This window comes from Pan paniscus, chromosome X (assembly GCF_029289425.2).
Source record: "Pan paniscus chromosome X, NHGRI_mPanPan1-v2.0_pri, whole genome shotgun sequence".
NCBI classification, from domain to species: Eukaryota; Metazoa; Chordata; class Mammalia; order Primates; family Hominidae; genus Pan; species Pan paniscus.
The window spans coordinates 153,952,050-153,972,252 of record NC_073272.2 but is presented as its reverse complement, the minus strand read 5'-3'; the positions used below and the strand labels follow the sequence as shown (position 1 = coordinate 153,972,252).

General features: G+C 58.1%; 1 protein-coding gene across 5 annotated transcripts; it reads left to right on the top strand.

The window, feature by feature from the left end:
• The first annotated feature begins 892 nt into the window (after window positions 1–892).
• On the top strand, window positions 893–20,116 carry ARHGAP4 (Rho GTPase activating protein 4). 5 transcript variants are annotated; one of them, XM_034949737.1, is made up of 23 exons: window positions 1,216–1,369; window positions 5,669–5,873; window positions 5,951–6,113; window positions 6,319–6,381; window positions 6,671–6,853; window positions 7,787–7,906; window positions 8,190–8,318; window positions 8,420–8,641; window positions 13,607–13,708; window positions 13,886–14,077; window positions 14,184–14,268; window positions 14,435–14,462; window positions 14,685–14,787; window positions 16,293–16,353; window positions 16,483–16,560; window positions 16,648–16,782; window positions 16,872–16,977; window positions 17,079–17,312; window positions 17,398–17,471; window positions 17,559–17,742; window positions 17,957–18,049; window positions 18,325–18,424; window positions 19,532–20,116. In XM_034949737.1, the coding sequence occupies exons 1-23, from the start codon at window positions 1,303–1,305 to the stop codon at window positions 19,763–19,765; spliced, it is 2,961 nt and encodes a 986-aa protein (XP_034805628.1). In that variant the 5' UTR covers window positions 1,216–1,302; the 3' UTR covers window positions 19,766–20,116. The 5 variants fall into 5 exon arrangements, with proteins under 5 accessions (XP_034805627.1, XP_003804875.1, XP_034805628.1 ...); XM_034949736.4 differs by lacking the exons at window positions 1,216–1,369; window positions 7,787–7,906 and adding an exon at window positions 893–916; XM_003804827.3 differs by lacking the exon at window positions 7,787–7,906 and having other exon boundaries at window positions 1,211–1,369.
• Window positions 20,117–20,203: the final 87 nt, after the last annotated feature.

Sequence of the window (20,203 nt, the reverse complement as noted above, 5' to 3'; positions counted from 1 at the left end):
TGCAGACGCACACGACGACGTGTTCGAGAAGGGCCTTGGTACTGGGAGAAGGGGGCGGGGAGCTGAGGGAGTGTTTTTTTCCTTCTGGGCAAGGGAATTAATTGCTCACAGTTGAAAGGCAGGAAGTACCCGCACAGCCTCCCCTCCCCAGATCTGCAGGTCAAGGTCATGTGTGCCCGCATTTGCACAGAGCCTGACTCTGACATCCGTGCACACACACGCCTAGTACCCCTGCACTAGTGCCCCCACGCCCGCCTTCGGAACACACGCCTGGTGCCCAAGTGCCTTGCCTCTCTCCCCACATCTATACCCCAGGGATTTCCCTCCCACCAAATTGAAGCCAGTTGTCTGCTTGGCTTGTCAACCGCCTCCCGCCTCCCGCCTCCTGCCTTCCCGATTTCCCGGAGAAAAGCTGCTGCCCTGTGGTAGAGGGTGGAGGAAAGCCCCACCACCCCTGGATGAGGGAGGCCCCAAGACTTGCCCCCAGGGTAGCTAAGACCTCACTCCGAGGGGGCTGCCCCCCTTAGGCCTATGACGGGCAGGTGCAGCTGCAGGGGAAGGGAGGCAGAGCAGTCTCTTCCGGCAGCAGGAAGTGGTAACCGCCTATGGGGAAATTGTGGGGCTGAGCAGAAGGGGAACAGGAGCTGAACTCTCCTCCCCTACCAGGGGGGCCTGGAGGGAACGGCAGCCAGCTGCTGAGGTTCTGCTCTCTGGTGCTGACCTTCCTTCCCCCTCCCCTCTGAACTTCCCACCCCAGCTCTCAAGGCTCCCTGGGCCTCTCTGGGGGCTGACTTGGGAAGGGAGGACCCCATCCGATGTCTGGGGGAAGGAGGCAACCCAGGGGGAGTCCAGAGCCTGGGGCAGCAATGGTGTTCATGTCCACTGGTACTGTGGGCCAGCGGCCCCGCTGTGAATGGTACAGTCTGGCAGTGGTGACCAGGGACAGCCTTCTGGAGGTGGTGGGATGGCAGCCTGGGATGCCAGCTTACGTTGGGGCTCTCACACCTGCTCCGGCTGCTTGGCAGCGGGGCTTTGGGCACAAGGCAGCCTAGGTGCAGGCCCAATGGGAGGGGACGGCAAGGCCGGGGCACAGTGGGGCTGGAAGGGGCGCCCTGCCCCCCAGGAGCCCCTCGCGGGCAGTGCCAGCCCTGGGCCGCCCCGCCCCACCGGGAGCCGCGCTGGGGGCGGGGCTGGGCGGAGCCCGCGCAGGGTGCTGGCCGCAGCGCCCCCAAGTCCCGGCGCCGGGCCCGCTCACGGCCGCGTGGGAGCAGTGGGGTTCGACGGCGCGGCCGCGAGGCCGCCATGGCCGCTCACGGGAAGCTGCGGCGGGAGCGGGGGCTGCAGGCTGAGTATGAGACGCAAGTCAAAGGTGAGAGGGCGCCGGGCGCTCCCAGCCCGTTTCCTGCGGAGAACCCAAGGTCGTGAGGGAGCTCCAAGCGTCCCCGCGCTGGCCCAGGGCCCGATGCTCTCCCCAGCGACCTCTGGAGCGGGGGTGGAGGAGGGAGCCTGAGCCCCTTGCCTGTCTCCCCACGCCCATTTGGCCTCAACCGCCTGCCATTTTCCCTTCCTTCTTTCCTGTCTTCCTTCCTTTGGTCTCTGTCCTCCTTGGGTCTACCGCTTCTCACCCAAGGTTCAGTGGAGACACTGGTGGCCGCTGGTAAAAGGGAGCCAGATGCACCAACCTGCCCCTCAGAAGGCAGTATTTTAGCTACAGTGAAGTCAACCACCTTAATTGGGCTGGGGGGTGAGTAAGGGAGTCCGGGTGAGTGGATTGGTGGAGATCACCTGGCCGTAACCCCACTGCAGTCCCTGGAGCTTCAGCACCTTTTGCCTCCCTTTAGCACTGAGGGGGAGCAGAGGCGAGGGCCACTGTCTCTGGGTCAAGCTGGCGCAGTGAGTCTTGGTTGAGAGATTTAACAGGGCTGGCTTCTCAGCCTTCTGAAATTGAACCTCTGGGTTCTGATAAACACCCATGTGCAAATCACATGCAAATCAGCTTTGCAAATTCTTAGCCAATAGCTTGTGCCCATCTTATTCAGGGCATGGTAACTCTTGCAAAGGAAAGAGGCAGCAGCTCAGTGCCAGCAGCTCGTCCATATCACTCTCAATCACTCCATTTTACCAATTACGGAAACAAGCTCAGAGAGGTGCAGTGACTTGCCCGTGGTCATACAGCACTGCAACTTCTAGGACGTAGAATGCAATGACCCTTGAAGTGCCTTTGAACCCAGAGATGTAGGTTCTAACATCATTATTCAGTGCAAGCAATTTATACCAAAGTATGCTCCAGTCCTCCTTTGGAAAAGGCAGCCTGTGTCCAGAGCCAGCTTGAGGTGACTACACAGGGTGAGCCAGCTTTCCAAGCCTCGCCATCATCTTGCTCAGATGGAGGTAATGATCTCCATCCTGCTTCCCCAAAATGCCATGAAGCTGAAAGACTTGGAAAACTTAAGTCAGCAAATATGGGTCAGTGATTTCACACTGAAAAGTTGGGGTTTCGAGCACGACTGTCTAAGGGTTCCTCACTTGCTCTGGGTCTGCATCCCACACCCTGGAAAAGCTTCCTACCATTCTACAAAACGGGGTCACTGTCTTGACACCCTAAATTCTCAAAGGTCAGCATAGCGGTGGTTTTGGAGACCATCTTTTCTTCTGTTTTGCTTGTCAGCAGAAGTGAGACCAAATGCCTTGCTCACAGGAAGTGCTGGTGGGGCCCGGGGCCCAGCTCTGTAATTCAGGCAGACATGGATTCCAGCTCTCCTTTTGCCAGATGTTTCCTATACATCTGTGCTGTCCCAGGCCCTGGGAGTATACTGCTGTACCAGAGAGAACCCCGACTCCAGCCCTGGCTTTTTACCCAGAGTAAAAGCAATGATTCAATGAGGACTCCCCTGATTTCAAATGGCGTCAGTGGCCACCCCGCCCTCACATGGCTCACGGGTCTAGTGGGGGAGACATAGACTTTACATTATGATAATAAGCACTACAAAGGGAAAGTGCACGGTGCCAAGAAGGGGTCGGAAGAGGGCCAGCCCTAGTTTAGGGGGAGGTCAGGACAGGGTGTGCTGACGAGTTTGTCTGAACTGAGATCCGAAAGCTCTGCCAGGAAAGCCACCAATGCAATCAATTTGCAATTCACAAGTTGCCTGCTCAACACTAGCCGGTGTGCATGCCCGGATCTGGACTAGGACATGGCTTCCAGTCAGCTTTTGCTGCCGGCAGTGATGAAGAAAGGCAGCGGTTCCCTCTGCTGGTTCCTTCTGCACTGTTCAGTTGTCATAAGTCCCCAGGGATTGTATTCCTCTGGGGGAAGCAGGGCAGGGCAGGCTCCAGAGGGCCAGTGAGGCGTGCAGTTGTCTAACACCTTTCTTGGAATGAAATGAAATTTACTTTTATCAAAAAATGTTAAACTGGGCCAGGCGTGGTGGCTCACGTCTGTAATCCCAGCACTTTGGGAGGCCGAGGCGGGCGGATCACCTGAGGTCAGGAGTTCGAGACCCAGTCTGGCCAACATGATGAAACCCTGTCTCTACTAAAAATACAAAAATTAGCTGGGTGTGGTGGTGCGCCCCTGTAGTCCCAGCTACTCGGGAGGCTGAGGCGGGAGAATCGCTTGAACCCGGGAGGCGGAGGTTGCAGTGAGCCGAGATCGCGCCACTGTACTCCAGCCTGGGCAACATCCTCCGTCTCAAAACAAAAAATCAAAACAAAACGTTAAACTGATTCAGTGAGGACTCTCCTGATTTCAAATGGCATTAGCGCCCACCCCACCTGGCCTTGGAGCTGACGAGTTAACCACAGGAGGCCAGCCTCAGATAGGATGAAGACACTCCCCATCTGTCTCAGTTGGCATCGTGGGCTCTGCCCTGCTCTGTCGGGAGGTCCCGTGCCCCAGGCTTCCACTTACCCAGCTTGATCTGCCGGTGGGAAGAGCTCTCCTGTTCAGTAATTCAATTGGAAGGATCAGGCTCCTGGGTCCCTCACCTGGCTAGTCTGGTGGGGGCAGGGAGTGGAGGGACAGAGGGATGGGTGACGCATGCAGCCAGGGCTGGGGCACCTGGAGTCAAGGGGGCTGAGACTAGGAAGGGGACATTCTCCAATAGGAGATCAGGGGAGGAGGTAGGGATGCTGGGCAGGCCGAACCCACAGGGTCCCCATGCAACAGCCCCTGGGAAGTCACTGGCGGAACAGAAATCCAATGGGATTGAGCTCTTCTCAGCGGAGTCCTCCCTCGCTGCTGCTGGTCTGAATCCTGCCGTCTTTTGCCTGGACTAGCACGGTAGCTGCCACCTGGGCTCCACCTGGCAGTGTGAGGGGGCCCTGAAAACGAAGCTGGACCACATCACCCCACTACTGTGGCTCCTCTCTCACTCGGAGTCCAGCTGGGAGCTCTGCCCAGACCCCGGGCTCTGTGCCGTCTGTCCCTACTGGTCTCTCGGACTCCCCCTACTGCCCACGTACAGCCAGCTCCAGCCTTCTGCTCCAACGATGCGGCGTGTTCTTGAAAAAAGAGGTCCTCCCTGTCCCCACCCACCCCTGGCTCTGATCTTGCTTTGTGGGTTCATCTTCTCCGCACCCATCACTCCTGGGCATTCTGATATGTGTTCGTGCCCCATTCCAATCCCAGCTCCAAGAGGGCAGACACTTGGTCAAACCTCTTTGCCTCTGTATTTAAAACGTGCCTGCCACAGAATGGGTGCATAATCAACATTCTGCTGAATGAGGAAATCAATTCATGTCCCTCCCTGGGGATGTGGATGGAGATGAGTAGGTGGGCAGCCTGCTGGCCAGAAGCTGAGCTAGCATCTTATTTACTCGGGACGGGCACTCAGGAGATGGCAAAAGTGTCTTCCGCAGGTTGCTTAAACTTGCTGGACAGGCACTTCTTTGCTTCAGGCCTGTGTGGGGGAAGCAGCGTTGCCAAATCAAGCCAGTGATAGGGTGTCAAAAGGCCGGCAGTATGGGGCCCTGGGTGTGACTCTCTCTGCAGGGTGGGGGAATGCACAGGTGGGGCGGGGGGTGATTGGGAGTGGGAAGTGGGGTCAGAAGACGGGGGCTAGCTCCCTGCCCCATTCTTTCACTTACAAGGCCGGATCAGCTCTCCCTGGCTCCCAGCCCTCACTGGACTGTCCTTTCCCCTGGGGCCTGAGGGCAGGCTTCCCCAGCCACTGAGACTGCGAGATCGCTGCAGCCTTGCCCTGAGCAGCACTGTGATCTGTGTGTTGTGTATCCGTGTGTTTGCAAGGGAGGCTGCCACCTCCCGGAGCCTGGGTACCGGGGGGAAAGGAAGTCGCAGGGGAAACCATTCAGAGGCTTTCCAGGAACGAGGGAGAGACAGGAAGCCAAACTGAAAGGTGCCTGGCTGGCGGTGGGGCGGCTCTCCCCTCTCTCTGGGACACCCTTCCCCTTCCCCCTCAACCGGGTGGCTCTGGCCATCTGTTGGCCTCAGCGCAGAGGTCGGCTGGACAGCTGAGGCCAGATCTGCCTGCAGGGGCCTAGCTTCTTTCCTCCCCTCTTAGCTCCTGCCCTCAGCCTAGGCTGGGTCCAAAGGAGCCCTCAGAGCGGACGGGACTGGGGTCTGTGTGCCTCTGCCTCTCCCATCCCACGCTGGCCTGGCTGACCCAGGCAGGGCGTGCTGGCCAGGCCTGAGCCATGGTTCCCCCCACAGAGATGCGCTGGCAGCTGAGCGAGCAGCTGCGCTGCCTGGAGCTGCAGGGCGAGCTGCGGCGGGAGTTGCTGCAGGAACTGGCAGAGTTCATGCGGCGCCGCGCTGAGGTGGAGCTGGAATACTCCCGGGGCCTGGAAAAGCTGGCCGAGCGCTTCTCCAGCCGTGGAGGCCGCCTGGGGAGCAGCCGGGAGCACCAAAGCTTCCGGTAGGTGATGTGCTGGCAGGGGGGCCACGGCAGGGCCCAAGCTCCGCTCCCAGGTCTCAGTGCCCCTCTACCCCCAGGAAGGAGCCGTCCCTCCTGTCGCCCTTGCACTGCTGGGCGGTGCTGCTGCAGCACACGCGGCAGCAGAGCCGGGAGAGCGCGGCCCTGAGTGAGGTGCTGGCCGGGCCCCTGGCCCAGCGCCTGAGTCACATTGCAGAGGACGTGGGGCGCCTGGTCAAGAAGGTGAGGCTCTCATCCTGGGCCACGGGAAGTGTTCGAGGCTTTGGGATCAGGAGGCACTGTGGCTGGGAGGGCACTGGAGGCCAGGTGGGGAGCAGGCAGAGCGAACCTGTGTGCCCCCCAGATGGGGCTTGAGCTGGGCAGAGCTTCCAGTGCCTGGCGGGGCCGCTCTGGGCAGTGCCGTGCTCACCCTTGCCTCTGCCTCTAGAGCAGGGATCTGGAGCAGCAGCTGCAGGATGAGCTCCTGGAGGTGGTCTCAGAGCTCCAGACGGTGAGGAAAGGGCTGGGGAGGGGCCTGCCCCAATGGTCCAGGGAGAAATGCCACTCACAGTGGGGGAGGAACACCGCCAGACCATCACATCACCCCAAGCCAGGCTCAGGGAGAAGCACGCACCTAGGGGCAAAGGCCCTCTCTCCCTAGGCACAGGGCGTTAGGCTAAGTGCTCACATGGGATCGCCCAGCTCTGAGGTCCAAGTTCCAGAGGGGCAGGGGTAGAGGGCTGGGGGCTGGCCCAGCCGTGGCCTTCACCAGCACCACCTTGCTTTGGGTCTCCCTGCAGGCCAAGAAGACGTACCAGGCATATCACATGGAGAGCGTGAATGCCGAGGCCAAGCTCCGGGAGGCCGAGCGGCAGGAGGAGAAGCGGGCAGGCCGGAGTGTCCCCACCACCACCGCTGGTGCCACTGAGGCAGGGCCCCTCCGCAAGAGCTCCCTCAAGAAGGGAGGGAGGCTGGTGGAGAAGGTGGGCCTGGAGGGCACCTCAGACGCAGGCCTATGGGCCATGGGCCCTAACTAGGACCTGCTGTGCTGAGGGGGAAGTCAGGGCTGGGTGCAGGGGAGGGCAGGAGTGGCAGGACAGTGCCATCAGGTTCCAGGGATTCCATACGGAAGGCTCCCAGGGCCTGAGAGAGCGGGGAAAACAGTCGCCTGGCCCTGGACAGCCCCATGCAGCCTCTCCACGCTCCGAGCGGGGCCCCTGCAGCTCTGCTGTTCCGCCAGCCATTCCGTAAGGTTTCAGAGGGGGCAAGAAGACACTTAGGGTGGGTGATGGGGTGACACGCACGGAGAAAGGGCCTTCGAGGTGAGCCCAGTACAGAGAGTGGGGAGGCTGGGAAATGCCTGGATGGAGCCGCCAGGCTGTGCGTGGCTGACAGTCATGGTCTCTGGGACTCTGGGAGCAGAGGAGGGAGTTGGGCATCTCAGGTGTTCTTAGGGGAAATGACAGAGTTTGGCTGTGTTGGGGGAAGGTCTCCCTGGCTGCTGTGGTTAGCGTGCCAGCTTTAGCCAGGTGCGGTGACTCACGCCTGTAATCCTAGCACTTTGGGAGGCTGAGGTGGGTGGATCACGAAGTCAGGAGTTCAAGATCAGTGTGGCCAACATGGTGAAACCCCATCTCTACTAAAAATACAAAAATTAGCCGGGCATGATGGCGGGTGCCTGTCATCCCAGCTACTTGGGAGGCTGAGGCGGGAGAATCACTTGAACACAGGAGGCGGAGGTTGCAGTGATCTAAGATTGCGCCACTGTACTCCAGCCTGGGCGACAGAGCGAGACTCTGTCTCAAAAAAAAAAAAAAAAAATAGAGTGCCAGTTTTAGAACCCAGGTGCCAGCAGGTTCTGTTTCATGGCTCTTGATGATCTGTCCCTACCCTTTGGGGTGCTCGTTCCCCCTCAGCTCTGGCCCCCGCAGAGGCCTGTGGCCGCTTCCAGCTGTGCACCTGTGTGCTGGCTCCAAGCTGGGTTTCTCGTGCACCCTCCATGGTGGGGTGCCATGTGCGCACCTTCCACTCATCAGGTATCTGTGAATAGTTCTGTGTCATCCCCCACTTCTGTGGGGAATGTTGTGGCTCGAACCAAGGCAAGTGGCGGGTGAACAGCCGGGGAATCAAGTCACCTCCTGGCACTGGGCTGAGCACACTGTGGACTGTGGCGTGGGGAAGGCAGCAGGACTTCTGGGCTTGACCAGTTCAGGTGTAGTTGTCCACAGTGGGAGGGGAGGCGATGGGCATTACATGAAAGGCTAGAGATAGGGGCTGGCCACGTGCGTGACCCTGGCACGCTTGCATTGTCTTGAGTAGCGGCAGGCCAAGTTCATGGAGCACAAACTCAAGTGCACAAAGGCGCGCAACGAGTACCTGCTTAGCCTGGCCAGTGTCAACGCTGCTGTCAGTAACTACTACCTGCATGACGTCTTGGACGTCATGGACGTGAGTCCTTGGTGGGCAGGTGGGAAAAGGTGCCTGGTGCCCCGGGGCTGGGAAGCTGTGGCTCCAGGACCTACCCAAGCATCTCCTTGTTTCCTCCTCAGTGCTGTGACACAGGGTTCCACCTGGCCCTGGGGCAGGTGCTCCGGAGCTACACGGCCGCTGAGAGCCGCACCCAAGCCTCCCAAGTGCAGGGCCTGGGCAGCCTGGAAGAAGCTGTGGAGGCCCTGGATCCTCCAGGGGACAAAGCCAAGGTTCTCGAGGTGCATGCTACCGTCTTCTGTCCCCCGCTGCGCTTTGACTACCACCCCCATGATGGGGATGAGGTGAGGGTCACCCCCTGCTGGCCTTGGCATTCTCTGGCCTTCACTGTAATGGTGGGCAGTGGAGTGGCATGACCAACACTTTGCTCAGGAATCCAAGTTCTCCATGGTCTCAGGCAGTGCGGCAGCTAGAGAAGTGTCCCACTTCCATTTGCAGCCTCACTCCAAGGGTGCACCCCCGCAATGGCCAAGGAGGGCAAGACACTAACTGTTCAAACCGTGCAGCAGGCAGCCGTGTAGCTGCCCATACATTGTTCTAGGCTGGTTTCTCTGTGTTTTTAAATTTCGTGACACAAACTTGGCAGTAAGATGGAATGGGGCTTCTTTATCCTTCTCTGTCGAGCTAGTTTTTCCTGCAGCAGTTTATCCTGATGTGCATTGTCAATGATCTGGGATTACATTGGGCCCCTTTCGGGCCGACTTGGAACTTTACGAAGAGTCCGGCATCACCAGGGCTTCCGATGGCGTCACAGCTGCTCCCTAACCCACCCCTCCCGTTCCCAGCTCCCACCCCCAGAAACAGCCACCCACCTCCCGGCGTCAAGCAGCCATTTTCCATTGGCCAATGATGACCCAGTGCCACCAGCATCTCTCACAGCCACCACACGCTTCCCTGCATCTTGTTCTTCCAGTGGGCTTATCCCAGAATTTTTGGCTAAATTAACATTCAATGTTTAAATCACCATGACAACAGGTACTGTTGGCAGCTGAGCCATGTACTGTATTAGGATCACATGTCCTTCCTTGGACAATTTTTCCTTTTCTTCTGGAATTTATAACTCTCTTGCCTCAGGAATGCTGCTTGCTAGAACATGCCCATTGCTAGGAGTTGATCGCTACCTCGTCCCAGCACTGTCCTCCACACCAGGCACCTGTGAGGTCAACCTTCTCCTCTGCACCCTCCCCCAGAGCCTTCCAGTCTGGAGTGCTTCACTTCTGCCCAGTGCTCTGTTTCCGGATTCCACGGCAGCAGCTTTCTTAGTTTGATACCCTTATTTTGGTGACGCCTTCACCAAGGGTTTCCTGACTTTGCACATCTGAAAATGTCTGTATTCTTTGTTTTGTTCTGTTCTGTTTTGTTTTTGAAACAGGGTCTCACTCTGTCCCCTCGGCTGGAGTGCAGGGGCTCACTGCAGATGCAACCTTCTGGTCCTCCCACCTCAGCTTCCCAAGTAGCTGGGACTACAGGCCTGCACTACAACGCCAGGCTAATTTTTCTATATTTTGTAGCAAGGGAGTTTCACCATGTTGCCCAGGCTGGTCTCAAACTCCTGGGCTCAAGCAATTGGCCTGCCTCGGCCTCCCAAAGTGCTGGGATTACAGGTGTGCCACTGTGCCCGGCCAACCCTTTATTCTTATTTCATGAATACAGTACTTCTTGAATCTTTCTGAAACTTTTATTTTTTTTGAGATAGAGTTTCCCCCTTGTCGCCCAGGCTGGAGTGCAGTGGCACGATCTTGACCCACTGCAAACTTCGCCTCCTGGGTTCAAGTGATTCTCCTGCCTCAGCCTCCCAAGTAGCTGGAATTACAGGCACTTGCCACCACACCTGGCTAATTTTTTAATTTTTTAAATTTAATTTATTTTATTTATCTATTTTTTGAGACAGAGTCTTTCTCTGTCGCCCAGGCTAGAGTGCAGTGGCGCAATGTCGGCTCACTGCAACCTCTGCCTCCCAGGTTCAAGCAATTCTCCTGCCTCAGCCTCCCGAGTAGCTGGGACTACAGGTGCCCGCCACCACGCCTGGCTGATTTTTGTATTTTAAGTAGAGACAGGGTTTCACCATATTGTCCAGGCTGGTCTTGAACTCCTGACCTCAGGTGATCCGCCCGCCTCGGCCTCCCAAAGTGCTGGGATTACAGGTGTGGGCCACCGTGCCCGACCCTTTTATTTTTATTTTTTAGTTGAGACAGGGTTTCACCATGTTGGCCAGGCTTGTCTCGAGCTCATGACTTCAGGTGATCTGCTTGCCTCAGCCTCCCAAAGTGCTGGGATTACAGGCGTGAGCCACCATGCCCGGCCTGAAATGTTTTTTGTTTTCTCCTGTTCCTGCATTTGCTCTATTTTCTTGCTTTTGTTCGTGAGTCCAAAATCCCTGCTATATCCTTTCCAGAGAGCAAATAGTTAGTTTTCTGCTGATCGTGTCTGTTTGGTGATTCTTGGCCATCAGTTCATATTTAAGAAGAGGCCTGAACACATACCCCACAAATGTGGGTGTCTGTGGTGTTTCCTCCTGGCCCAGCCAGTTTCCCCAGTAGAAACTCTTCTGACCCTGTCTAGGGAGGAGAGGGGGTGAGAGGGCTGGGGGCTCACTCTGCTGTGTGGATTTCCTTGGAACTACCTGGTTTTAGTTCCACACCCTCCAGCCAAAGCCTAGCAGGAACAGCCCTATAATCTCCATTGCTGGAGGGAGCCCTGCTCCGTGGGGAGCCTGGGGCCTCTCAGTGAGAGGGTAGTGGAAAGGCCTTAGAGGACTTGGGCTTGCTTTAGGGGATCTGGGGGAGGGCCCAGGTAAGTGGGGCTTGGTCCTGGATTGGATGCCTTCTGGAAGCAGGGTAATTGTATGATTGGATGTCTTGATTAATCTTATCTAGAAAGAGACAGTGATGGAGGCTGAAGTGATGCAAGGAAGTCACAGTCACTTACATTAGCCAGGATGGAGGGATGATTTTGTGGCTCGGAAGAAGTTCTTGATTTTGTCCTCACTCATGCGTGATCGCAGAGTGGTCTTGTTTCTGTCTTCGCCCATCAAGGTCACACAGTGGCCTTGCCTGATGTTGATGCTCTGGGTCATTTCCGGTGTTCAGCAGGACAGCACTGAGGCCGGGCTGATAGGACCAGGCCAGCTTCCGATGGTGGGGCTGCTGTGTTCTCTCATCTTCCTCATCTGGGACCAGTGTCCCTGAGTCCAAAATCCCTGCTATATCCTTTCCAGAGAGCAAATTGTTAGTTTTCTGCTGATCGTGTGAGTTTAGAGGAGGGATAAAATTTCAATATTCCCCAGAGTATGCATACACTTATTTTTTCTCTAGAGAGAGGGTCTGGCTGTGTTGTCCAGGCTGGAGTACAGTGGTGTGATCATAGCTCACTGCAGCCTCCAACTCCTGGGCTCAAGCCATCCTCCTGCCTGAGCCTCCTCCTGAGTAGCTGGGACTATAGGTGCATGCCACCATGCGTGGCTAAGATTTGTACTTTAAAAACAATTATTTTTAATCTACTTATTTATTTATTTATTTTGAGACCAGGTTATGAGACAGGATAATTTTTGTGTTTTTGGTAGAGTCAGGGTTTTACCATATTGCCAAGGCTGGTCTCAAACTCCTGGGCTCAAGTGATCCACCCGCCTCGGCCTCCCAAAGTGCTGGGATTGCAGGTGTGAGCCAGTCCAGCCTAGATGGACTTTTAAAAAAAGGTGTGGCAGAATACACATAGCATAAAACATACCACGTTCACCATTTTTAAGTGTGCGGCCCAGGGGCAGAAGCACATTCATGGTGCTGTGCAGCCATCACCACCATCCAGCCGCAGAACTTGTTCATCTTCCCAAACTGAAGCTCTGGCCCCGTTCAACCCCAACTCCCCACCCCCCAGCCCCTGGCACCCACCCTTCCACTGTCCGTCTCTACAGAGTTCACGGCTCTCCTTTGAGGCCCCTCACAGGAGTGGAATCCTACAGTGCGGGCCTCTCTGTGACTGGCTCCTTTCACTGAGTCCCATGTCCTCAAGGGTCAGCCATGTTGGAGCCCATCTCAAAATGGCCTTACTTTCTACTCTATGACTTGCGCCTTCATGCAGTCCTGTACGGCGGGGCTTGGTGGAGATGGAGAGCAGGGCACGTGTTTAGCCACAGCTGAATCCTCACTCTCAATTTTAAGTGTAATGTCAATTTTCTAGATGTTTACATGCTTAAAAGAGTAATTCCTTCCTTTCTAAAGCGTTGGTTCCCACTCTGCCCATGAGGCAAGCTGCTCTCATCTTGCCACAGGGAAATTTATGTCTGCCCAGTTAGAGTGAGCAGTTTTTCTGTCCACTCCTTTCCCTAGAAGACGTGGGGCTGGGCTCTCCCTGTTCTGTCTCAGACCCCAGTCTTCCTTACCATTCTATTTCATTTTATTTTATTTTGAGATGGCGTCTCGCTCTGTCGCCCAGGCTGGAGTGCAATGGCTCCATCTTGGCTCACTGCAACCTCTGCCTCCCGGGTTCAAGCGATTCCCCTGCCTCAGCCTCCCAAGTAGCTGGGACTACAGGTGCATGCCACTGTGCCCAGTTAATTTTTTGTATTTTTAGCGGAGACAGGGTTTCACCATGTTGGCCAGGCTGGTCTCCAACTCCTGAGCTCAGATAATCCATCCGCCTCAGCCTCCCAAAGTGCTTGGATTAGAGGCGTGAGCCACTGCGCCGGGCCACCATTCTGTTTTAAATAAAGAGTTTTATTAAGGTACGATTCATATACCATAAAATTCACCACTGTGAAGTGTACAATTCGGTGGTTTTTAGTATATTCAGAGTTGTGCAGCCATCACCATGTAATTCCAGAACATTTTTGTCACCCCCTAAAGGAGCCATTAGCCACTACTCCCCGTTCCCCTCTCCAGCCCCACTGGCACCCCACTACTCCAGCTGGCACCCACTCTGCTTCCTGTCTCTATGGATTTGCCTGGCTGGACACTTTACATAAGTGGATTCATTCCTTCTCGTGGCTGAATCCTCTTCCATTCTGTGGGTAGACCGCGCTGAGTTTAGCCATCCGTCAGTCGGATGAGTGGTGCCGCCATGAACCTCTGTGGACAAGTCTTGGTTTGGACGCGTGTGTTCACTTCTGCCATTCTTCAGCTGAGCGTCTGGGCTGGTGGTCCTGTGCCCGGCCGCCAGGCCACAAAAGGGTGCTTGCTTCCCTTATGCCCCGGGGATCTTGGCACCTACTGCCCAAGCCCAGCCCTTAGCCCCCTGGCCGCCGCCCTCTGCAGGTGGCTGAGATCTGCGTTGAAATGGAGCTGCGGGATGAGATTCTGCCCAGAGCCCAGAACATCCAGAGCCGCCTGGACCGACAGACCATTGAGACAGAGGAGGTCTGGGCAGCCCACCGGGGGTTAGAGGGAGACGAGGGCCTGGAGCCTGTACAGCCTGCTGTTGGAAGTGGCTGCCCTGCCTGCCCCCCTCCCTCTGGCCCCTTCCTTCTGACTTGGACTTCCTGTCTCCCTCCCTGTCCCCCACCTCTTACCACCCTGGTGTGGTCTCCTCTGCAGGTGAACAAGACTCTGAAGGCAACACTGCAGGCCCTGCTGGAGGTGGTGGCCTCGGATGACGGGGATGTGCTTGATTCCTTCCAGACCAGCCCCTCCACCGAGTCCCTCAAGTCCACCAGCTCAGACCCAGGCAGCCGGCAGGCGGGCCGGAGGCGCGGCCAGCAGCAGGAGACCGAAACCTTCTACCTCACGGTGGGGAGGGCTGGGCTGGTGGGCGGGACCCGTGGGGGCATTGCTGGGGCAGAGGGAGGGGCTCAAGCCAGGGCTAACACTTGGGGCTCTTCTTGGGGCTGCCCAGAAGCTCCAGGAGTATCTGAGTGGACGGAGCATCCTCGCCAAGCTGCAGGCCAAGCACGAGAAGCTGCAGGAGGCCCTTCAGCGAGGTGGGCCCAGTGCTGCCCCCTTCCCCGCCTCTCCCCTGCCCAGGACCCTATCTAGCCCACGGTCCTCCCCTCCCGCCTGTCCTTGGCTCTTATCCACACCTTTCTCTCTGGGATGCCTTGAACACCCCTGGCCTGAGAGGCAGACCAATGTTCTCCCACCCCACAGGTGACAAGGAGGAGCAGGAGGTGTCTTGGTGAGTCCTTCCTGAGGGGCTGGGGCCCTGCGACGGTCCGCCATCTCTTCTCTTCCTGGGGCCCAGCTCAGCTGCCCAATCCCCTGGGCCTCACTTTCCCAGTTTTCGCACTGGATTGTGGAATAACTTCAGAGAATTAGAGGCCTGCTTGGCTGGCCTGGGGGGTGGGGCACCCTATTCTCCACGCCTGGCCCCCTCAGAGCCAGCTCCCATTCACTGCAGGACCCAGTACACACAGAGAAAATTCCAGAAGAGCCGCCACCCCCGCCCCAGCTCCCAGTATAACCAGAGACTCTTTGGGGGAGACATGGAGAAGTTTATCCAGGTACTAGCTTTGCCCCACTTGCCAGCCCACCTGTACATGTTGATCTTTCTTCAGCTCTGGGTCACCTCAGTGGCCGGAGCAGCTGCCTGATCCCAGGGTCCTCCACTCTCAATCAGTCATCAACTGTCCCTTTCTGGGTGGGCCTCTTCCACGCCACTGTTGGGCTCCCCTATAGCCTCCGCTGATTGAAGGGAGCATCCTTAACTAGTAATGAGAACGTACAGAAAACCTGGGGCAGCGGCATTTTTAGGGGCGAGATATTGAGAGCTTCTCCCCTGCGACTTCTGGCCAGCATGGTACTGGGGGTCCTGGACAGTGAAATAAGGGGAAGCAAGAAAGATCAGAAAACTAATACTGAGATCAGAAAGCATCACAGGGGGCCAGGCACGGTGGCTCACACCTGTAATCCCAGCTCTTTGGGAGGCCGAGGTGGGCAGATCCCTTCAGCCCAGGTGTTCGAGACCAGCCTGGGCAACATGGTGAAACCCCGTCTCTACTGAAAATACAAAAATTAGCCAGGCATGGTGGCACGTGCCTGTAATCCCAGTGAAAGAAAGAAAGAGAGAGAGACAGAGGGAAGGAAAGAAGGAAGGAAGGAAAAGAGAGAGAAAGAAAAGAAAAGAAGCAAGCAAGCATCAGAGAGGGCCAGGCATGGAGAATACCAGAAGATCAGAACTGATATCGTCATTTTCAGTGATGTGGTTATGCATGTAGCATATTCAAAAGAATCAACAGATTCTTTAAACGAGCAGTTTGAGTTTCTTTCTTTCTTTTTTTTTTTTATTTGTTGAGACTGGTTCTTGCACTGTTGCCCAGGCTGGAGTGCAGTGGCACGATCTCAGCTCGCTGCAACCTTCACCTCCCACCTGCTGGGGTTCAAGCGATTCTCATGCCTCAGCCTCCCAAGTAGCTGTGTGCACCATCACACCTGGCTAATTTTTATATTTTTAGTAGAGGTGAGGTTTCACCATGTTGGTCAGGTTGGTCTCGAACTTCTGACCTCAGGTGATCCTCCTCCCTTGGCCTCCCAAAGTGCTGGGATTACAGGCATGAGCCACCACACCCAGCTTGAGTTTTGAAATGTTACTTGATTCAAGATTGGTGTACAGAATTCAATTGCATTTGTATATTCCAGCAACAATTTGCAAAGAAAACGTAAGGCACTGCCTAAAACCTCATCAAAAATATCAGACACCTAGGAGTGGATCTAACAAACGGTGTGCTAAGCCTCTGTGCCGACAATGATGATGTGTTCTTCAGAGAAAATAAAAGCACTCAGCCTGGTGCGGTGGCTCATGCCTGTAATCCCACCATTGGGGAGCTTGAGGCAGGAGTATCACTTGAGCCCCGGAAGCTGAGGCTGCAGTGAGCCGAGATCACGCCAGTGCACTTCAGCCTGGGTGACAGAGTGAGACCTTGTCTCAAAAAAAAAAAAAAAAAAAGCAATTGAATGACAACACAGGGCATGCTGTGTCCATGGTGAAGTAAACACCCTCTGTCCCCAGAGCTCAGGCCAGCCTGTGCCCCTGGTGGTGGAGAGCTGCATTCGCTTCATCAACCTCAATGGTAAGCAGGACCCAGCCCCTCCCGATGTCCTGGCACCCAGCACCCAGTTCCCAGCACCTGGCATGGGAGGCCATCCTGGAGGGGCTGGGGAAGATGCTCAGTGCCCACCAGCTCCTTGTCCTCCCACAGGCCTGCAGCATGAAGGCATCTTCCGGGTATCGGGTGCCCAGCTCCGGGTCTCAGAGATCCGTGATGCCTTCGAGAGAGGTGGGGACGGGCAGGGCGGGCGGGGGTGGGGGCTCGGGCAGATGTCACCAGCTTCCTCCCCCTACCGCACCACTCGCCCATCTGCAGGGGAGGACCCACTGGTGGAGGGCTGCACTGCCCACGACCTGGACTCGGTGGCCGGGGTGCTGAAGCTCTACTTCCGGAGCCTGGAGCCCCCACTCTTCCCCCCAGACCTGTTCGGCGAGCTGCTGGCTTCTTCGGGTGAGGCTGGGGCCTGAGGCTGGCGGGGGTAGGGCACTTGCTAGGGCAGCCCCGCTCACGCGGCTCTCTCTTGGCGGCTTTGGCCACAGAGCTGGAGGCCACAGCGGAGAGGGTGGAGCACGTGAGCCGCCTGCTGTGGCGGCTGCCCGCGCCGGTGCTGGTGGTTCTGCGCTACCTCTTCACCTTCCTCAACCAGTGAGTGCTGCGGGGCGAGTGCTGGGGTGGGGGCCAGGGGTCGAGGGGACAGGGGGACTCGGGGTGCGGGCTCTCTGCTTGTGATGTGCGTGTCCCCCCAGCCTGGCCCAGTACAGCGATGAGAACATGATGGACCCCTACAACCTGGCCGTGTGCTTCGGGCCCACGCTGCTACCGGTGCCCGCTGGGCAGGACCCGGTGGCGCTGCAGGGCCGGGTGAACCAGCTGGTGCAGACGCTCATAGTGCAGCCCGATCGGGTCTTCCCGCCCCTGACCTCGCTGCCTGGCCCCGTCTACGAGAAGTGCATGGCACCACCTTCCGCCAGCTGCCTGGGGTACACCCTTGGTGCTGCCGAGGGGACTGGGGGGTCCACTGGAGAAGAGCCCCCCTCATCTGCCTCGCTCTGCCCTGAACCTCAGGGATGCCCAGCTGGAGAGCCTGGGGGCGGACAATGAGCCGGAGCTGGAAGCCGAGATGCCCGCACAGGAGGATGGTGAGGGCGATGGGCAGAGAGCCCCACCCTGTCCCCACCCTAGTGTCCACACCCCCTCCCACAGCTTGGACCCCCTCTCCTCTCCAGACCTGGAGGGGGTCGTGGAGGCTGTGGCCTGCTTTGCCTACACGGGCCGCACAGCCCAGGAGCTGAGCTTCCGGCGGGGGGACGTACTGCGGCTGCACGAGAGGGCCTCGAGCGACTGGTGGCGGGGGGAGCACAACGGCATGCGGGGCCTCATCCCCCACAAGTATATCACGCTGCCCGCCGGGTGAGTGAGCGGCGCCCTCGGGCCCCAGGGCTCCCGGAGTCTCCGCACCTCCCCTTCATCCACCCCTCCCCCGACCCCAAGTTAGATTCTGAAGGTCTGGGCTGGGCCAGAGAACAGAGCCTCTCTGACCACTCCTGGCTGGCGCGGAGGCTGCTGGCCCTGGACCCCGTGCAGGGGAGGAGCACTCGAAACAGGCCGGTCCTTCCCACCGCAGGACGGAGAAGCAGGTGGTGGGCGCAGGGCTGCAGACTGCAGGGGAGTCTGGGAGCAGTCCCGAGGGCCTCCTGGCATCAGAGCTGGTCCACCGGTGAGCAAGAAGACGGGGCTCAGGGGGCCCACACATGTGCTGTTCTAGGCCAGAGGGGACTGGGGTCAGGCTTTGGCCCAGTGGGAGTGGGAGGAGTTGGCAGATGAGGACGTGACAGAATGACCCAGCTTGTGACAGGGAGAGGCTCTAGAGGAGCTTGGGGACCACTGGGCCAGCCTCCTTTCCTTGGCCACACCCCAGGATGGGAGGAGCCACTGCCCAGCTAGCTCAGGGACTTCCCAGGGCCCCCACCAGGCTCCCTGTCTGTCCTGCAGGCCAGAGCCATGCACCTCACCTGAGGCCATGGGACCCTCTGGACACAGACGACGCTGCTTGGTCCCAGCCTCCCCAGAGCAACACGTGGAGGTGGATAAGGTGAGAGTGGGTGTGTGGCAGGTGAGGGACATCTGTCCTGGGGGATCTCTGCCTCCCCTTGGAAGCCAAACTCCTCCCTCCTCGAGGTTCCAGTCCTTGCCCTCCCTGGCCTTAGCTCAAGGGAACCTGCCGCCAGACACACAGGCCCAAGGCAGAGCCTGTGGAGGGCAGGAAGGCAAAGATGTGAGGGCGGGTGGGGATGGAGAGGGATGGCTACGGAGGCAGGGATGAGAGGGACAGAAGACACCTGGCTTGCACGTTGGGATTCATGTTCAGCTTCAGAGCAGGGAGTGGCAGGGCTGAGTTAAGGCTGTTTACCTGGTAGAGGCAAGGGACTCCAGGGCAGATTCAAGGCTGGCATTTGTAGCTGGGCTAGGTAACAGGCGGTGCCATGGCAGGCGCTTGGCATGCCAGGGAGGATGAAAGGGACAGATGGCAGGGAGGCAGGAGGGGGTGGCTGGTTGGGGATTGGGGTGGGGCAGCAGCGGCTCTCGAAGGAGCAGAGCGAAGGCTCAAGATGTGGCCCTGGCAAGCGCACAACCTGGGGGACCCTGCTCCGTGCTCTGTACCATGGGCCCTGTGAACACTGTCGGGCTGAACGTGGAAGCCCGCGGGACAGTTGCTAAGCCCAAGGAGGAGAGAGCCCAAGAACATGCGGGTGTCCCAGGTGTGGCCAAGCCCCCAGGCCCAGGGAGCCCAGGGAGGGTCCGGTAGACACGGAGGAGCAGGAGCGGGAGCCAGGGACAGGGCAGCCAGGAGACGCCATGGGAGGACATTGACTGGGGAGTCCCCGCACGCTGGCGGTCCCTGAGGCCATGGGCAGGGGACTGTGATCTCTGCCAGGGAAAGAGTGGGGGCGAGAAGAGGGGGGTCCCCACTTCCGGGCTAAACCAAGGAATTGCTGTCCTCAGAGGAGACTGTGACAGAGACACCAAAAGGGACAGGAGGGATGCCAGGTGCAAAGTGGGGGAGAGTGACCTGGAGGCTGAGGGACTGGGGATGTTGGCTGAGGGCTTGCTTTGGGAGTGGGAGGAACTCAGGTGGGTCTTGGGCAGGGTCAGTGGGGGGAACTCACTGGTCACTCTCCCTTTCTTTCCCCTCCGCTAGGCTGTGGCACAGAACATGGACTCTGTGTTTAAGGAGCTCTTGGGAAAGACCTCTGTCCGCCAGGGCCTTGGGCCAGCATCTACCACCTCTCCCAGTCCTGGGCCCCGAAGCCCAAAGGCCCCGCCCAGCAGCCGCCTGGGCAGGAACAAAGGCTTCTCCCGGGGCCCTGGGGCCCCAGCCTCACCCTCAGCTTCCCACCCCCAGGGCCTAGACACGACCCCCAAGCCACACTGAGGTGCCGCTGCTGGAGATGCGTGCCCCCGGCGGCTACCCGCTGGACCGGCCACTCTCCCCAGCCCCCTTGCTTCTCTCCAGCCCTGTCCAGCAAGTGCAGGGTGCCTGCACTTCACCCTGTGCAGAGAGGTGGGATGGGGCCATGCACACAGGGATGCCCGCTCCACATCTTGCCTGCCCCTCAGCCCTGGCCCAGGCCCCTTTTGGAGGCAGCTGAGGAAGGATGCTGGGGAAAGCCCTCTTCTGCAGCTTTGTGGAAGGCTGATCAGTGGCTGCTGGGTGGCGGGTACCCTTGCTCAGATGCCTGGCAGGGCTGGGTGGTGATTCATAAAGACCTCGTGTTGATTCCCCGATGGGAGCCAGCTCTCTGTCTCGGGTGGGCAGGTGGGTGCTGGAGGTGAGAACAGCTTCCCCAGGGGTCCTGCAGCTTTGAAGACT

Coding starts and splice junctions, on each gene's coding strand:
- ARHGAP4 (XM_034949737.1), top strand. CDS start 1,303: ATGGCCGCTCACGGGAAGCTGCGGCGGGAGCGGGGGCTGCAGGCTGAG. Junction 17,472..17,558: donor GATGCCCGCACAGGAGGATG/GTGAGGGCGATG, acceptor TCTCCTCTCCAG/ACCTGGAGGGGGTCGTGGAG. Junction 17,743..17,956: donor TATATCACGCTGCCCGCCGG/GTGAGTGAGCGG, acceptor TTCCCACCGCAG/GACGGAGAAGCAGGTGGTGG.